This window comes from Megalops cyprinoides, chromosome 4, assembly GCF_013368585.1.
Source record: "Megalops cyprinoides isolate fMegCyp1 chromosome 4, fMegCyp1.pri, whole genome shotgun sequence".
NCBI lineage: Eukaryota > Metazoa > Chordata > Actinopteri > Elopiformes > Megalopidae > Megalops > Megalops cyprinoides.
The window spans coordinates 25,167,675-25,184,912 of record NC_050586.1 but is presented as its reverse complement, the minus strand read 5'-3'; the positions used below and the strand labels follow the sequence as shown (position 1 = coordinate 25,184,912).

Here is a 17,238-nt window from a genome sequence, read left to right as displayed (position 1 = left end):
CGACTTAATCCCCTGCGAGTTTAAGGGGAACATCAGCACAATATTTCTTGTCAGAACCTTCATCACGGCAGACCTCACAGAAAGTTCAGCACCAAAGGCACTAACATAAATAGCCCTGTCACCAGTATCACATCACGTTCCTGTAAGAAACACACGTTCCTGTAAGACACACACGTCACATCCCTGTAAGACTCACACACACAGGCCACGTCCATGTAAGACACACGCACCCCCTGCTCACACACAGACATATCAGGGGAGGAGAGCCAACTTACACCATAGAACATTTTTAAAGTGATTGTAAAGCCCACAGTCTGGGCACTCTCCAGCTCCCCAGCTCATCCAGAACACAGACTGAGTGTGTGTGAGCGGTAGAGCTTTCATGCATTATTTCACAGCTGACTGTCACTCAGTCCCCTTTATTTAGAGGCCTATCATTTATTTAGAGAACAGTGAGAGTATCACAGTGATGTCAATAATTCACAGCAAAGGTAACATGAATGTAAATATTGACAGAAGCTGAGTATGTCTGTGGAATGGCTTATAACCCTACACTTCCCCACCAGAAATAGTAATATAGTGATATCCCAGCTCTGCTGCAACAAGCCCCAGTCTAACCCCAGGAAATCATACTGATGCATGGCTCAGAGATATGTCTTCAGTCACTTCCTCTATTGTCAGAGACATAATGCACAGGTGTCACGGTGCAGTTGATGCACATACAGTATTTAAAGTGATCAACCATGCAGCTCTCAGTTTTTGAAAAGCAGGGCGATTTTAATGGCCGTTTTAAAATATTTTTAATGTGAATGCGAAGACTGCAGTTTCTCCCTATGCTCACTATGAAATTGGTGCTGTCATCAGCTCTCATTCTGAGAGTCACAGGATGGCATGTCCCCTGGAGTAGCAGCTCACCGCTGGGACACACCTCTAAGAGTGTTCAGATACAAGCCATTCACCTACACAATACAGCTACTGTACATGTTTACGCATTCAAAAATGCATCTATTCCTTTCAGATACACTACAGTACAATTAAATACTGTACATCCCTGCTCAAGATAAACCACAATGTCTTTGAAATGACAATAGAATGAATAAATGACAAACAGAATGTGAGACCTGAAAATAAATATATTCATCATCATTTTTGGAGCCAAAACCCCCACACAGCTGAGGCACTACTCAATACATTAGATGAACACTACCCTATACTAAACTATACATTGGTTTCAGATTAGGGAATTTTAAATGTAAATCTACAAATACTTCCCCTTGCATTAAATACTACATCTGGATACCTCTGCCCAATCCTGTGGTTCATGCCACACTAACCCTGTGTGCCAGATATGCCACACTAACCCTGTATGGCAGACACTCCACAGTAATTCTGTGTGGCAGACACTCCACGCTAACTGTATGAAAATAATCAGGATTTCTGAATTAACACTTCCAAACTTGCACACAGACAGCATGCTCTGCTGGATAGTATGCCTGCTGAAAACACTATTACATGCCTACAGGCCTAGATATGCCTTATGTATACATACAACAACAAGAGCCTGATAAGTGACTGACCTTCAAACTGAGGATGGAGGGAGAGGCAGACAGACAGATAGCTCATACAGGATATACCTGAGCAGAATGACCGACAGAGCCAGGAACACTTCCTGTGTCAACATTTAAAATGTTTATTTCTACTCAATAGCTACTCATGCAATGCCACTCACCTCAAACCCTAATTATCCAGAGTGACACGTTCATAAATCTGCATAAATCATTTATCATTCTGTGCTGACTCACTCAATCTTTAACAAGTTTACTGTGCAAGACACACTGCCATATAAAGCTGAGTCACAACAGGGTTTTAGCTTTAGTATGCAAATTCACATTTCCTTTTTGTCTGAAATCACAGTGATTCAGGGGAGAAGGTCTGACCAGGAGAACTGAAAGAAAATGTGCTTAATCAGCTAGATGCAGGACTAGATGACTTTCCCGCTGTAAACTGGCTTTAAACTGTGGCGTTGTTTGATCTCCTTACCACTCAAGGTCACATGCAGGAAATCAGAGAGGATAATGTGTGTGTGAATGTTTATATAGGTACCAATGTGTAATGTCAGAATATGTTTGCATGCGTACAAATTTGAGTGAGCCTAGGCAGGTGTATGTTTGTGTGCGTCTGAAAGGTTCTATATGGCAGCCGTCATCTCTCAGCACTTACCCCTTCTCTGTTGTCATCTTCGGTTTATTCATCTTTTTTCTTTCACTTCACCATTCCAAATTCCTGCTTTAACAAAATTAAATACATATTAATTCACAGGGATCTGCCACACAAGGAGATCATATGCATTACTTGGGGTTTTCCTTGCACATTTTGGCCCATTTGGGCCAAAAGATGAGACAAAGCAGAGGCTGTGCTGTCTTTAGTTGTTCACTTAGTTACACAATCTTATCCTGCCTCTTTACTGAGAATTAATCAAGATCATCTTGACTCAAACCCACTACTGTTTGGTTCCCCATAACATGTTGCTGTACAGCCTATGGATTATTTCCATTATGCACGGTAGGGGTGTTACATGTAAAAACTGGGTATCCCTTTCACACTGTGGACATCCTGGAGCTTTTGGAAATGAAATGCAATAGCCTTTGTCTTCGTGTACGGGTACACAATCAGGCAATGAAAGTAGGTGTCTCGTGTCTTGAAACAGAAACTGCTTCCTTATAATGTCATTACTTGGGGTGATCAGCTGAGATCACCTTTACAACGTACAAAGGAAGCGCACAGTGCGCAACGTCGAAGCAAGGAGGAGGCGTACGTGTTCCTCTGTAACGCGAGAACTGAATGACTTGCAGCTCGTAGGAACCCATGCCGTGGAATCATTTTAACTAATAACTGGGGGCGGAGTTCTACTGGTACCGCTACTCAAATAATGCACATCTATAAAAAAGTGAATGGTTGGTAGCGAATAACACCCCCATAAATATATATATATATATATATATATATATATATATATATATATAAAACTACGCATTTAAATAAACATTTTTGACCGCACATACATAGCTACAGAAAATTAAGTTAGCTGTCTAGCAACATCAATGCTGATTTCGTATTAATGAGTGAGCTAGCTAGGTTACTGTGACAGCTCACTTGCTAAATCGAGTACCAATAAGCTAACGAAGTATACTATTATATTTGCTTAACTGGTTAGGGTAACATTCCCACGTGTATCTAATTACCTAGCTAGGTAGCATTAGCTTGCGAGCTAGTAACACAGCACGTCTAAGCAAGTCTTACCACACCATGAGCTAACAAAATTAAATAGCCAACTAGCTCCAGCAAGCTAGCTAACGTTAGCTAGCGTCATGATTATCGACACAGAGGAAATCTCATCTGTATATCAATTGTATTTGCAACCCGTTTGCAAAACAGCTTGGGTCCCAGATCTACAAGCTTGCTGGCTACCGAGCTGTAGAACTGTAATGATTGCCACAACTGTCATTGCAATCTGCTGTGCAGTAACGTAACGCTAAGGTTGGTTAGCTACAGAAGCTAGCTAGCAACCGTTACACCTGCCCTCTATGCATTTAGCTAACAACTCAACTAACTTACATCTCGAAAACATTCAGAGGAGAACGACACAAAAACGCATAAAACAAGGCTGTTTACAGACCAATCATCATATGAAGTGGTGTCCCGTAGAAAGGAAGTTTTTCCTCATTTCCATTTATCTCATAAAATGAAACGCCCCGATGTTATGATACAAACCCTTTCCTACTCTCAAGACCATTGCTGTCAATACTTACGGAATAACGCGAGAATTGGACTCTTAATCGCTTGGTGCCTGTAGTTCTTGGGACTTGTAGTTCTTTGGCCTGCACTCTGGACGCTTGAAGTTTACGTTTTGCTCTCAAGTGATTGTGGGAAATGATGTTTTAAAGTACGGTATTGTTCCTTTTCCAGACCTCACTGGTTTACTGCTATACTTAATTTCCCAGAACACAACGCGAACGTAGTGACATTTTGACACGACCCCCTCTTCCGGTTCTGCCTTTGATGTTCTGTGAATGTTGGAACAGCAGCAAGCGTAGCTGCTAGATAGCTAGGCTGGTAAGTATTATCCAAATAAATATGTGGTTATGAATTAAAATTCCTAGCTAGCAGGTAATATTTAATTTTGTTGGCCATGTATTAATTCATAGTTTTAGAACTTTGCTCTGCAAACAATGATGGAGACAGGCCTTTCTTGCCGCTAGCTAACTGGTTAGGCATCTAATGTTAAGTTAGCTTGTCTACATGTTAAATGACATTAGCAAACGTTAGCTAACTGAGAGAATGTGTCGCTAAAGTGCTATAGCGACCCAGATAGATTGTTCGCTCCTGTGTGTAGGTAACGAATCCATGTTGTTGCTTAACTGGTTAGCCAAGCTAGCCTGTGTTGTGAATATATGTGAAGATTTAAATGACGTAACTGACGTTAACTAGAAGTAACGTTAACCTTAACGTTAATTACATCAGTGTGTTATTTTTTCAGTTTGATAACGAACATGTGTTTATGCACTTGTTTCTAGTGTCTGATAAAAGCATGTCCTGTAGTTAACTTACGCTATCTATGTCTGACGTTAAATGTTAAGCGTTGTTTTGTGTGGTAATTGATTGTGTTTGTGTAATGAACAATAGCTAGGTAGATAACATCCTGTAGTTGGATGAGGTGAGTTATGTATGTCGGTTTCTCTGTCGATATTGATTTCACTGTGCCTTTGTACCCACAACACTGATGTAGCCAGGTTAAACCTCATTCATGTCATCAGCTGTTCTCAGTCTTCCGGGAGAATGGATCCTCATTTGACTTTGTTTACGTATTGTAATGCAGCGTCACGTATATGCACCGGCCATTGTATGCATGAAATTCTAAATCAAAGTCTAAATTGGTCCAATATAGATATTGATATTGATCCAATTTAGAATTGATGTTGTTTATAAATAAATTAAATGTTACATGGAAACAGCATGTAAGTTGTAGCGAATTTAAACTTTGTGAACAGAACATAAACCACCTATAGTGGAAGTCATAGAAATAATGTGCTCAAACTGTGCCCGATCAAAGACAGAGATGTCCCCATCAAACACTGTGTAATTTATTAAAGTGTCATGGGTGTGATTTGCCCTATAAGATGGAAAAAATGCAAAACAGACCCCATGTCTTCATGAGGGAAGAGTGCCACGTTTCCCCATCACCATAGCCACAGGTGAACTCCAAGAGCAAGTTGACTTTATACAATCACGCATAACAGATAATTCAGATAGCTTGGAAACTGTCAACAGATGCACACAGTTCACAGCATTACTAGTGGAAGCAGAGGAGAGCAGGCATACATGTGTATCATATTTACGGGCAGACTTACCGAAGCCTCCAGTGTACAGTTTGCCTTATTTGACTTTTTTTCCAGCAGACAGCTGTATCCAGGGAAGGGCACCCATCCAACAGTTTTACACACGATCTGTCTGTCCTTTCATACAGCAGTGTATTAACTGAAACAGCTAGGTTTAAGTTTGCGCATGAGCGCATGAGAAGACCTGCAGGGCCCTTCCTGAGAATCCAGCGCTGCAAATGTTTGGCTTGCAGGCTCTACGTCTTCAGTACTGTACCACACCATTGGCCAGTTTATCAACAGAGGCGACAGCTTTGGGCTGTATCTTTTTACAGCAGCTTTACACTAGGGCTGGGAATGGTATCAAAAGGTTGGGACTAATTGATATGAGGCAGTGCGTGGTGCTTGGCTTGCCTGAAAGGTCAGGAGAAATAAACCCATCTTTTCAACATGTATACTCCATCTCTGCCACACAGGTACTCAATCTCCACTCCCACCACAAGTCTTTGTCTTTGCATAATTGTATGTCATCTTTGTGTTGTGTACTCTACAACACCCTTGCGCTGTACTCTACCTCATTTGTAAGTCGCTTTGGATAAAAGCATCTGCCAAATGAATAAATGTAAATGTAGTGTAAATATCATCTTTATATCTTGGCATAGGTATGTGTACTGGGTGACTGGATTACAGTGGCAGGGAGGCAGTGTTGCCACAGCACAGGAAAGCCACCAGCATTAAAATTTTCCATTGCACTGAGAGCTGCTGTTGCAGCCTTTTTAGGCTTGAAGTGGAGCTGGTTTCCTTAGAGTGCACCTAATCATCAGACAAGCTATGCACTACTTTTTTGAAGTTAAGCGGAGACATTTTTGGTCAGCAGTGCGATTGTTAGACACTGGAGTAGATAAGTATCCCTCTTCGGTGCACAATAAGTAGAAACAAGGGAGAAAATGTGACCCAAAACATTGTGTACCTGTATCCCACCTGTGTGACTTCTTCGTGCCTCATTGTACCACTAGTGCAATTTAGCAGTAAGGAGCAGAGCAGCAGTGTATTGTAGTAGTAGGGAGCAGGGCTTGTAACCCAAAAGTGTCCTGATCAGTTCCAAAGTGGGCAACACCTTCTGGTACTTAAATACTTAACCAAAACTGGCTCAGTATGTATATATATATAGCTCTGTACATCCCTCTGGATAAAAAGAAATTGCTAAGCTAATGTAGTACCAGGTCTGCTTGCAGCTGTCGCCATGGTGATGAAGTCATCAGTGGAAGAGGACGATGCTGGGTGGGGGCTTGGTATTCCTGAAAAGATGAAGAACAATGCAAACTGGGTGGATATCACACAGGACTTCAAAGGGGCCTGCAAAGGTACTAACTCATTGTGTGTGTGTGAAGGTAGTGGCTCACTTTGTGTGTGCGTATGTGTGTGTAAAGGTACACAGAAACTACCTTTAAATGGGGTTTAGGGTGTGAATGTTGACTTGCTGTAGGGTTTTGTGTGTGATGGTACACTTAATGTAGTTTTAGTGCATGAATGTTAATTCGATGTAGGGCTTATTGCCTGAAGGTACACTCTCTGGAGTTTACTGCGTAAAGGTAGACTCGCTGTAGGGTTTAGTGTTTGAATGTAGACACTCTGTAGGGTTTAGTCCATGAATTCTTCTTCTTGGCGAGTCCAGTCCATGAAAGTAGACTCGTTGTAGAGTATAATGCATGAATGTAGACTTGTTGTAGGGTTCAGTGCATGAAGGTACAGACTTGCTCTGGTGTTTGTTGTTCACCATAGTCCGTTGGGCTGCAGATTTTTCAGTCTGCTCACCCCTGAGAACACATTCTTGGACTTGGAATGTTCTCCCCTCACTGAGGAAAGTAAATATAGGACTAAAATAAAACAGGCATTTAAAAATCTCCCAGACTTTATTTTTACTGGCTGGAGTGAAATGGAAAGAACTGACCGTGTGTCTGCTCCATTCTTTTCCATTAGACCTTTACTTGCTGCTTTGAAAGTATTAACATGGTTTATGCTTCATATTCAATATTCATGGTTTATGCTGAAGAGAATCTTTAATGCATGGGAGCACTGTTTGATTGTCCTAATGTAAAAACGGGTTGTTTTTTGTTCATTTCAGAACTCAACCTTGGAGAGCTGCTCCATGATAAACTGTGAGTACAATGGTTGTCATGGGTACAGAAATAACCACGTGACATTTCCCACTAGGTGCCAGAAGGTGTAGTTTTCACCTGTTAGTCCTGCATGGTGGAACACGGAGACTGTAAGACTGTTGACACCAGTCAAGTAATTTAGGTCTCCCGAGTACAATAGCCTGTGTATTTTCACTGTAAAGGATTGCTGTGGAAGGGGGCCAGTTCTTGTGTGTATACCTGAGGGCATTCATTGTTGGACATATCTTTTGTCTTTGTTTTGCGGTTTGGTTTCTTAATTGTGTAACCGGCTGACGTGCAGCTGTTAGCTGCAGAAGATCTGGAATGATGAAATACCCTATTGTTTGTGTTTACCATTGTTTACAGGAACGTGTGAACGTGTGCATGACTGTCCTCTTACTGGTTGGCAGGTTTGGGCTGTTTGAGGCCATGTCTGCTATTGAGATGATGGACCCAAAGATGGATGCCGGAATGATTGGCAACCAGGTCAACAGGAAGGTGTTGAACTTCCAGCAAGCGGTCAAGGTTGTAACCTTACGCTTTCTGTTCATGTTTAATCCTGTTGATTGTCATGTCAGTGTAACAGTGAGAAATGAGCTGAATCAGAGGTTCCAAACACCATTTTCCCAGTTAACTCACCTCTTCTGCTCACGGCTGGCCAGGCAGGTTCATTTTCTGCTGTCAGTAAGGTATCTCCCAGGACATGTTAAGTTCATTTATCCAGCTGAATGTCCTGCTTAACTGCTCTGATGGGTGGTAAAATTGCTCATGTCACTCAGCTCGTATAACTTTCTCTCTTTGTCCCGTTCTCTGTTGCTTTCTCTGTCACTGCAGGATGGAGCCATCAGGGTGAGAGACCTCAGTTTGCCTGAGCTCATTGGAGTCATGGACACCTGTTTTTGCTGCCTGGTGAGAGATCCCATCCTTTGTGAAATACACTACACTCCTGTACAGTTGTGTTAGCTGTGACCTCTCTCTCTGACCTCTCTCTGACCACACCCGTAGATCACCTGGCTGGAGGGCCACTCTCTGGCCCAGACTGTGTTCACGTGCCTGTACGTCCACAACCCCGACCTCATCGAGGACCCTGCCATGAAAGCCTTCGCCTTGGGCATTCTGAAAGTCTGTGACATTGCGCGCGAAAAGGTCAACAAGGCAGCTGTGTTCGAGGAGGTGAGCAGAGCTCCCTGCCTGAAGTGAACTTTGTTCAGACTCACTGAGATGGCAGGCGCGTGTTGATGGTGTGAAATACGATCAGGAAGATTGACGTATCTCAGCCAGCCGCAGGAGGCCCCTGCCATAAAGACACCATTTGATGAGCATGTGGATCCCCTCATGCCCGTCATCTCCACTGAACCCACACCTGCTGCCTCCGCAGATGGAGGGGCTTGTGGGGTCAGATGTCATAGTAAGCAAAACTTGTCAGAGATTTTCTGTGATAAATATTTTCCCATGTGGGAATCTTTAAAAGCACATATTCCTGTGGGGTTGTACCGAAAGCCACGAGTGCAGCTCTAAATGTCTGAGTGTAGACTACCTTGTCGGTGCAGAGGTAATAATGGCGGCACTCAGGGCAGCCTGGTCCAGGTGTGCCACCTGTCACCCTGATGTCACCTGCATGAAGGGCACTGCTGATTCACCCCTGCTCCCCTAGCTGCTCTCGTTATTTTTCTAACGTGAAAAATACTTTTTTTCAGGAGGATTTCCAGGCGATGACATACGGCTTCAAAATGGCAAACAACGTGACGGAAATGCGTGTGACAGGTAGCCCTAAACCTAACCCTAGCCCTGGCCATAGCCCTATCCCTGCTGCTTGGGTCAGGATTAGTACTGGGGGGATGGTGTGTGACTGTGTCTGTGTGTTTGGCCTGCAGGCATGCTGAAGGATGTTGAGGATGACCTCCAGAGGAGAGTGAAGGTACTGCACACTGACCTGCCAGTGACCTGTGGAATTGTGTAGAAAAACTAGGATGAAACTATGGTGTAACTGTTCTATGTCCTCTGTCAGTGCATGGAAATAATAGAAGTCCATCATAGGGAGAAATGGCAGCTGTGCGCTGAAGGTGCCACTCAATGTGGCGGCTTATTGGGCTGTCCCTTGTCCTGAGATGAGCCCACTGAGGAGCAGGTCCAGCTCAAGGGACCACTCGTCCTCATGATGAACCTGAAAAAAATGAAATGCTGAATTTTCAGTTATGGCTTAATGGCCAGTTCATGAACAGGCCAAAGTCAGAGAATTAAGAGTCAAAGCACACAGTGAGCGCTTGTGATAAGAAGCTGGCTTGGAGAAAACTGGTTTGTGTTTGTCATTTTAGAAGAGGCTGGAGACTTGTCTGTGCTCTTATGCCTCTCTGTTTCTCAGAGACTGTAGAGATGAAGCTCTTTCTGACCTGAAGGCCAGCTCAGCCCTGGTCTCAAGGAGGCAGTTTATCAGGTCTACAGGTCCGTGTGATAGGACTCACTGACTCTGACCTCTGACCCCTCCTACCCCACAGAGCACACGCAGTCGCCAGGGGGAGCAGCGTGATCCGGAGGTAGAGCTGGAGGTGAGAGGCGTCTGCCTGTCTGTCTGCCTGTCTGTCTGCCCATCTGTCTGTCTGTCTACTAGTCTGTTTCCCACGTCAGCTGTAGGACCAGAGAGCTTTTTGAAGGACACTGGCTAAAAACGGCACTCTCTGGGGACGTTCTGCACTCATACTGTCCTCCAGTGTGTGTGTCTGTGTGTGTCTGTGTGTGTCTGTGTGTGTGTGTGTGTGTGTGTGTGTGTGTGTGTGTGTGTCTTCATGCATGTGTGTCTGTGTTTCAGCATCAGCAGTGCCTGGCCCTCTTCAGCAGGATCAAATTCACACGTCTTCTGCTGACCGCACTGATCGCCTTCACCAAGAAAGAGGTGAGAGACTGTTGCATGCATGCACAGGTTTGCACTGGTGTGTTGTGTTTGGCAGGCTGTAACGTGCTGCTGTTGCTCCCATGCAGACCAGCTCAGTGAGCGAGGCGCAGAAGCTCATGGCTCAGGCAGCTGACCTGCTCCCAGCCATCCACTCCACCATCTGCCACGGCATCCAGTCCCAGAACGACACCACCAAAGGAGGTACCCACAGCGCGTGCACTTACACACCCACACCCACACCCACACCCACCCACACACACACCCACACACACACACACACCCACACACACACACACACCCCCACACACACACACACACACACACCCCCACACACACACACACACACACACTCACACTCACACACACCCACACACACACACTCACACACACCCACACACACACCCACACACCCACACACACACACACTCACACACACACTCACACACTCTCTCACACACACACACACACACACACACACTCTCACACACACACACACACACATACACACACACGCACACACACACACACACACACACATACACACACACAGTGTTCCAGAATGATACCACCAAATGAGGTGCACAGTGCGCTTATGGTTGCTCCCATGTTGTAACTTGTCTTCTCTCTCTCAGATCACCCCATAATGATGGGATTTGAACCACTGGTCAACCAGAGACTGCTTCCTCCCACTTTCCCTCGCTATGCCAAGATCATTAAGAGAGAGGAGATGGTCAACTACTTCAGTAAATTGATTGAGCGCATCAAGACGGTGTGCGAGGTCATCAACACCACCAACCTGCACGGCATTCTGGTATGGGTTGACTGCCTCCTAGTGAACGGTCACTGCAATTGCATACTTTTTTCTGAATATGTGCCTATTCCAGGCTCTCTCCTGTGCTGTCTGCCCCATACATTCACCTGTATTTACAGATGCAGGCTTGGGGCATAATCACATATACCCTCAAACACACACACACACACTCCATATATGTGTTTAAGCAAGTACTTATCTCATTTAGAGTGTGATATGTTTTTCTTCAGGACTTTTTCTGTGAGTTCAGCGAGCAGTCACCGTGTGTTCTTTCCCGGTCGTTACTACAGGTAAATAAACTGCATTTTGTGCTATAATCCTTCTTTATTGGTAAGCTGATCATTCCAGGGTTACTAATATGTGTGTCTCTCTCTCTCTCTCTCTCTCTCTTTCTCACACACAGACCACCTTTCTGATCGATAATAAGAAAGTGTTTGGGTCCCATCTCATGCAGGACATGATCAAAGACGCACTGAGGCATTTTGTGAGCCCCCCGGTCCTTTCTGCCAAGTAAGTGACCCTCTCCGCTAGTGCTGTACACTTGTTTCTTTCCTCTGTGAGCCCTGGCTGTCATGAGCTCTCTGTGTGGCCTGTAAGCCCTGTAATGTCCTCTCTGTCTATCTGTGAACCCTGACTGTCACAACCTCTCTGTGTATCTATGAGCCTTGACTGTCACGTCCTCTCTGTCTGTTGGGTTTGACTGTCACTCTGTGACTGCTTTGACACTGATGCTGAGGCGTGTCTTGTTTCTGCAGGTGCTGTCTGTATAATAACCACCAGGCTAAGGACTACATTGACTCATTCGTCACGCACTGCTCCAGGGTCTGTTTCTCCAGCGTGGCTGCAGTTCTCTGCCTTTACCGTGCAGCACAGTTCCTCTGCTATGTAGATTCCATACTACTCCCAGAGTTTGTGATTTTACGCTGTCTCTATAGTTACGTATTCTCTGCTGTGTCTGGAAGCTGCTGACGGTTGCTGTGCTTCTGTAGCCCTTCTGCAGCCTCATTCAGATTCACGGGCACAACCGCGCCAGACAGAGGGACAAGCTGGGACACATCCTGGAGGAGTTTGCCACATTGCAGGATGAGGTAGGGGTGTGTGTGTGAGAAAGTGTGTGTTATCACACCTTGTGCATCATGGCGGCATGTTGGTGTGGCTGTGTCTGACCTGTCCTCTCTCAGGCAGAGAAGGTGGACGCAGCCCTGCACAGTCTCCTGATGAAGCTGGAGCCTCAGCGGCAGCACCTGGCCTGTCTGGGAACCTGGGTGCTGTACCACAACTTGCGCATCATGATCCAGTACCTGCTGAGTGGCTTTGAGCTGGAGCTCTACAGCATGCACGAGTACTACTACATCTACTGGTGCGTAGCACTGTGACTGCTTCAGACTGCATGTCTCTCGGGGATTCCTTGTCAGTAGAACACTGATGTATGCACTGAATACACTGTGCTTGTGTGTTTGTGTGCGTGTGTGTGGGGCAGGTACCTTTCGGAGTTCCTGTATGCCTGGCTCATGTCAACACTGAGTCGGGCTGACAGCTCTCAGATGGCTGAGGAGAGAATCTTGGAAGAACAGCAGAAGAGTCGCAGCAGCAAGAAGGGCCGGAAGAAGAAGAAGAGTGAGAGTATACACATACCGTAGACACACACGTACCATACACTCACTACACATACTATACACACATACTATATACATTATATATATATATATATATATACGCACAAACACTACACATACTACACACACTACATACACTATACATGTACTGTACACAGGTACTACATACCCTGCACACACACTACACATACACTATACATACGTACTACACACACATACTGTACACACAAATACACACAGCTTGTACATATGTACATCTCTGCACACACGCACGCACACATACTCAGACTGGAGTTTATAATATTGTGTTCTCTTTTTATTCTGCAGCACGGCCATTGAGCAAAGAGATTACCATGAGTCAAGCCTACCAGAACATGTGTGCTGGCATGTACAAGGTACCGCCTTCACTCAATGATATAAAATAAAGTAAATGATTACCAGAAAGAGCATTACAGACATGCTTCACAAACCCTTGGTAATTCCTTTAAATTGGCATGCTCTGCAATGAACGTTTCAGTATGAAATTCCCATAACGATAGCACGTATTACTTAAAATCATAAAAGAATTTGACAGTAAATTAATTCAAAGCGTCATTTATTTTAGCGCTTTAAAAAACAAACTTAATTTTGAACTTGCAGTTTCAGACAGATTTAATTACAAATGTGTCTGAAATTGCTCACTGTGAAAGATGAAAATATGGCAAAAAAATAATAATAATTTTGAAATTATTGCAGTGAATAATTTTCAGTGCGATGTTCCCAGTCAGCCAGTTATATGCTTCAGCATCAGTGATACAGTGTTTAATCAGTGAGGACCAAATTTTTTGAGATGTCGATACTGAGAATGATCAAACACATATGTACATTATACTGTTAATGTAGGAGTGTCTGCTGTGTGCACGACCTGCAAGAGAAAAATTTGAAAAGACAAATTTGGAACGGCCTCAATTTTTTTTTTTTTTACACAAACACATTATCTCTCTCAAAATGTAGACAATGATTGCATTGGACATGGATGGGAAGGTGCGGAAGCCGCAGTTTGAGCTGGACAGTGAGCAAGTGCGCTATGAGCACCGGTTCGCCCCGTTCAACAGCGTGGTCACGCCCCCTCCAGTACACTACATCCAGTTTAAGGTACTGATTAATTGTAATTTCTGTTTAGGGCAGGGTACTGTGTAGTGTACACTTCATCTGTTTAGGGCAGGGTACTGTGTAGTGTACACTTCATCTGTTTAGGGCAGGGTACTGTGTGATACTAGGGCTATAGCCAGGGCTCGGGTCAAATGATACTATCATCTGTCATCTGTTGTAAAGAGAGCAAAGGTCATGTGATTAGTATGGACTTACATGGTGTCTCAGGTGCTTTCATTGTACAGGTTTTGTTAAATGTATTTCAGTGTTCTATTTCATGCAGTATTAACTGATGTGTGTGCGCTCACGCTGCATGTATTTACGTATTGTATGATCTGTCCAGGAAATGTCTGACTTGAAGAAGTACAGCCCTCCCCCTCAGTCAGCTGATCTATACCTAGCAGCGAGTAAACACTTCCAGCAGGCCAAGCTGATTCTGGAGAACGTGCCCAGCCCAGACCCGGAGGTACCCTGTCTGCTCATAGGGGGCCCTGTTAATTATTATCAATTTATCTTTTTTTTTCTACTAGTTCTTTATCCTGCATCAGTTACATCCTGCTAATATTACTACAAAGCACAAACTAACGAAAAGCAGAGGCAAACGCATACAGGTACAATATGAAGAAATACGGTGACAATACCCATGCAGCATCCTTACTCTCAGGATGAAAAACAGTCTCAGTGTGTGTAGTGACAGTATAGTAGTAAAACTGGAGTTTACCCTTTATCTTAATCTGAATGTTTCTCTACTATGCTTGTGAACTGTGCTTGCAGGTGAATCGAATCCTTAAAGTGGCCAAACCCAATATTGTGGTGATGAAGCTGCTTGCAGGGGGCCACAAAAAGGAGACGAAGGTAGCGTAACTCTGATCGTCTCTGCTGCGGCAGTATGAGAGCTGCCTCTCCATTTCTGCAGTGTCGGTACTGGTATTATATCATGGAAGTGAGAATATCGTTACCTAATGTCTTCAGTGTAAGTGTGGTTACTCTGTTACAGCAGTCCAAATACTATTACTCTAGAGCCATAGTGTGTATTGTTTCTCTAGCTGCAGTGTGGCTACAGCTCCACTCCTCTTACTACCTAAAGTACTGTTTCTCCATTACTGCAATCCTGTAACTCCTGTAATCTTTGCCCATCGGTTGCTCTCCAATGAGCAGAAGCTGCGCGTTTGTGTATTCGGTTGCTTTCTGTCTCCCCCTGGTGGTGTGCACCCTGCTGTTGTGATGCCTCAGGCTTCAAGATCTCTAAGATGAAAATGTCATGTGCTGTCAATCAGTAATTTGTTTAAACGGATCAAAAGACTTTGCTCTCTACAGCATGACACTGATTGGTTCAAAGTAGTTACTGATCGTCCATGAACACTCCCTCTGTAATTGAGGAATGAGGCTGTTTGTTTGTCTCTGCCTCCCCCTGGTGTTTGCTGGCCCTCACTGCATGCTTGTGTGGATGTGTCTCTGCAGGTTCTTCCGCAGTTTGATTTCTCAGCGCACAAATACTTCCCTGTGGTGAAGATAATCTGAGCCGTTGTGTCCCTGGATGCTGGACCTCACTTCCTGCCTGAGCAGTTTGTGAATGCTGTGATGTTCATGAATAAGAGATTAAAGAGCATTTGGCACACGTGAGACAGGGCTGTGTTTATTTGACTGCAATTGTGTAATTAGACCCCCTTGAAGTGACAGGTGGATGGTGTCATTTGCTGGGAAAGACCCAACCATGAAAGGTCTCTTGCCATTTCACTGATGGTGACATTTCCCAGAATCCCCAGCAATCATAAAGCTGTGAGCTTTGCAGAGGCCTAATTACACTGGTATGAGTTAGTCTGTTGCCAGGAAAGATAACAGGAACAATCTACAAAAGAACACTTAACAAGCCATTGATATCCAAATTGCATGGTAGAGATGATGTGTAGATTTTCATAGGTTACTAAGCCTCTATTTTGAGATCCTGTTGAGTCCACATCCCCATACAGTACTTAAAGAAACATTACTTAAGTGTGGAATATGTTTATAGTGGGTGTCTGATGGTTAAGAATCTGGCTGCATGTAGTTAAACATCTTTTTAGACATAGATGATGCCCACACAGTACCTCTTGAAAATATCCCCCTCTTAGAATGACTGCAGTGGGTGCTGAGTTTGCAGTCTCACAGGGGAAACGTGTGCTGGATTTAGTGCACTTACTGTCCCCCTCAGTGACTGACAGGAAGAAATACTGCATCCAGGTCATAATGCAGAGCTGTGTGTTACAAGTACAGGTTACTCATGTAAGTCTTATAACCTCAATGATGCTCAAAGTGAGGTGTGGAAAGTGTTGTCTAGTCTGCATGTTAACAGAAAAAAAAAACCTTTGCATTCTAGCAAGCACACTGTTTAACACTTTGCAAAATACAAACTTGCACTGTGTAACCACACAAACTCTGTGACACCATGAAGTGTAAGCACGCCTACACACACATCCAACCCTGCTGCCTGACTGTGCTCTCTGCTGCAGCACTGCAGTTGTGAGGGCAAAATATAACTCCATGTGGCATTCAAATCACTTTTATTTCCACTACCTTACCCCATTTCCACAGTAAAAATCTTACAGGGAAAATTCCATATTTCTACATTGAATAGCTATTACAAAATATAAAATAGTGCTTGCAGTAACTCTTATGTCCACTTGCTATGGATTCCAGATTCTTCAGCAACAAAAATCAAATAAAAGCTCTTTCAAAAAAGAAATGTATGACAGATTTAAAATAGGGTTCATTAATTCAGTTTGCGTGGTAACGTCCTCAGCAGCTTAATTCAGACCTGACTTATAAATAGACAAAATACAATACAAAGTTTATTTCAATAACTTAAGAACTCCAGCTCCGCACTGATAGCGCATTCGTAATGCGGTAACCAAGCCCACGATAGGAGCGGTTACTTTGCTACACAGAGTCGGGTGGGACCGAGAGAACACTCCAGTTACAGCTCGTCAGTCCTCACTGACTCGATGATCTGGGCAACAATTACAGTGACATCGTCCCAACTAAGGAAAGTGAAATTGATTCTTTTTCATTAATTTGCCTCATACAGCAGAGTCGGGCAGTAACAGATTTTGATATCAAGTTTAAACATGTCATTCCAAGCACCCATTAATCACAGTTTCACATTACTGCTGCTGGCCATATGCACTGGAAATGGCCTTAATGTGACAGACTTCGAAAGTCTTTTTTTTAACTGTATATCTGATACACTGGAATGGCAAGTATGGATGTGTATGATGTC

The 17,238-nt window shown here is 43.9% G+C and overlaps 2 protein-coding genes across 7 annotated transcripts in view; one reads left to right on the top strand and one right to left on the bottom strand.

The window, feature by feature from the left end:
- agtpbp1 (ATP/GTP binding protein 1) overlaps positions 1-3,789 on the bottom strand; it is a 28,949-nt gene extending 25,160 nt beyond the window's left edge. For 3 of the 4 annotated variants that reach the window (XR_005004929.1, XM_036527512.1, XM_036527510.1), the window contains exons 1-2: positions 3,677-3,789; positions 2,221-2,286 (exon numbers count right to left, since the gene is read on the bottom strand). Coding sequence is in view for 3 of the 4 variants with exons in the window: in XM_036527512.1 (XP_036383405.1) it covers positions 2,221-2,252 (32 nt within the window). In the remaining variant the exon portion in view is untranslated. The remainder of the gene's footprint in view (positions 1-2,220; positions 2,287-3,676) is intronic. The other variant, XM_036527511.1, reaches the window with a different exon arrangement.
- A 251-nt stretch (positions 3,790-4,040) lies between these two features.
- naa35 (N-alpha-acetyltransferase 35, NatC auxiliary subunit) lies at positions 4,041-15,598 on the top strand. 3 transcript variants are annotated; one of them, XM_036526558.1, is made up of 23 exons: positions 4,041-4,113; positions 6,611-6,739; positions 7,501-7,534; positions 7,945-8,059; positions 8,369-8,443; positions 8,540-8,707; positions 9,232-9,298; positions 9,409-9,452; positions 10,030-10,080; positions 10,341-10,424; positions 10,511-10,625; positions 11,057-11,235; positions 11,466-11,525; positions 11,639-11,745; positions 11,991-12,057; positions 12,225-12,323; positions 12,417-12,595; positions 12,716-12,858; positions 13,179-13,246; positions 13,845-13,985; positions 14,326-14,448; positions 14,757-14,837; positions 15,444-15,598. In XM_036526558.1, the coding sequence occupies exons 2-23, from the start codon at positions 6,619-6,621 to the stop codon at positions 15,501-15,503; spliced, it is 2,181 nt and encodes a 726-aa protein (XP_036382451.1). In that variant the 5' UTR covers positions 4,041-4,113; positions 6,611-6,618; the 3' UTR covers positions 15,504-15,598. The 3 variants fall into 3 exon arrangements, with proteins under 3 accessions (XP_036382451.1, XP_036382452.1, XP_036382450.1); XM_036526559.1 differs by having other exon boundaries at positions 6,599-6,739; positions 12,716-12,852; XM_036526557.1 differs by having other exon boundaries at positions 6,599-6,739.
- Positions 15,599-17,238: the final 1,640 nt, after the last annotated feature.

Excerpts from the sequence above, each read along its gene's own strand:
- naa35 (XM_036526558.1), top strand. The coding sequence starts at position 6,619 with ATGGTGATGAAGTCATCAGTGGAAGAGGACGATGCTGGGTGGGGGCTT. Across the intron at positions 11,526-11,638 it reads TTTCCCGGTCGTTACTACAG|ACCACCTTTCTGATCGATAA; the intron begins GTAAATAAACTG and ends TCTCACACACAG. Across the intron at positions 13,986-14,325 it reads TACACTACATCCAGTTTAAG|GAAATGTCTGACTTGAAGAA; the intron begins GTACTGATTAAT and ends TGATCTGTCCAG.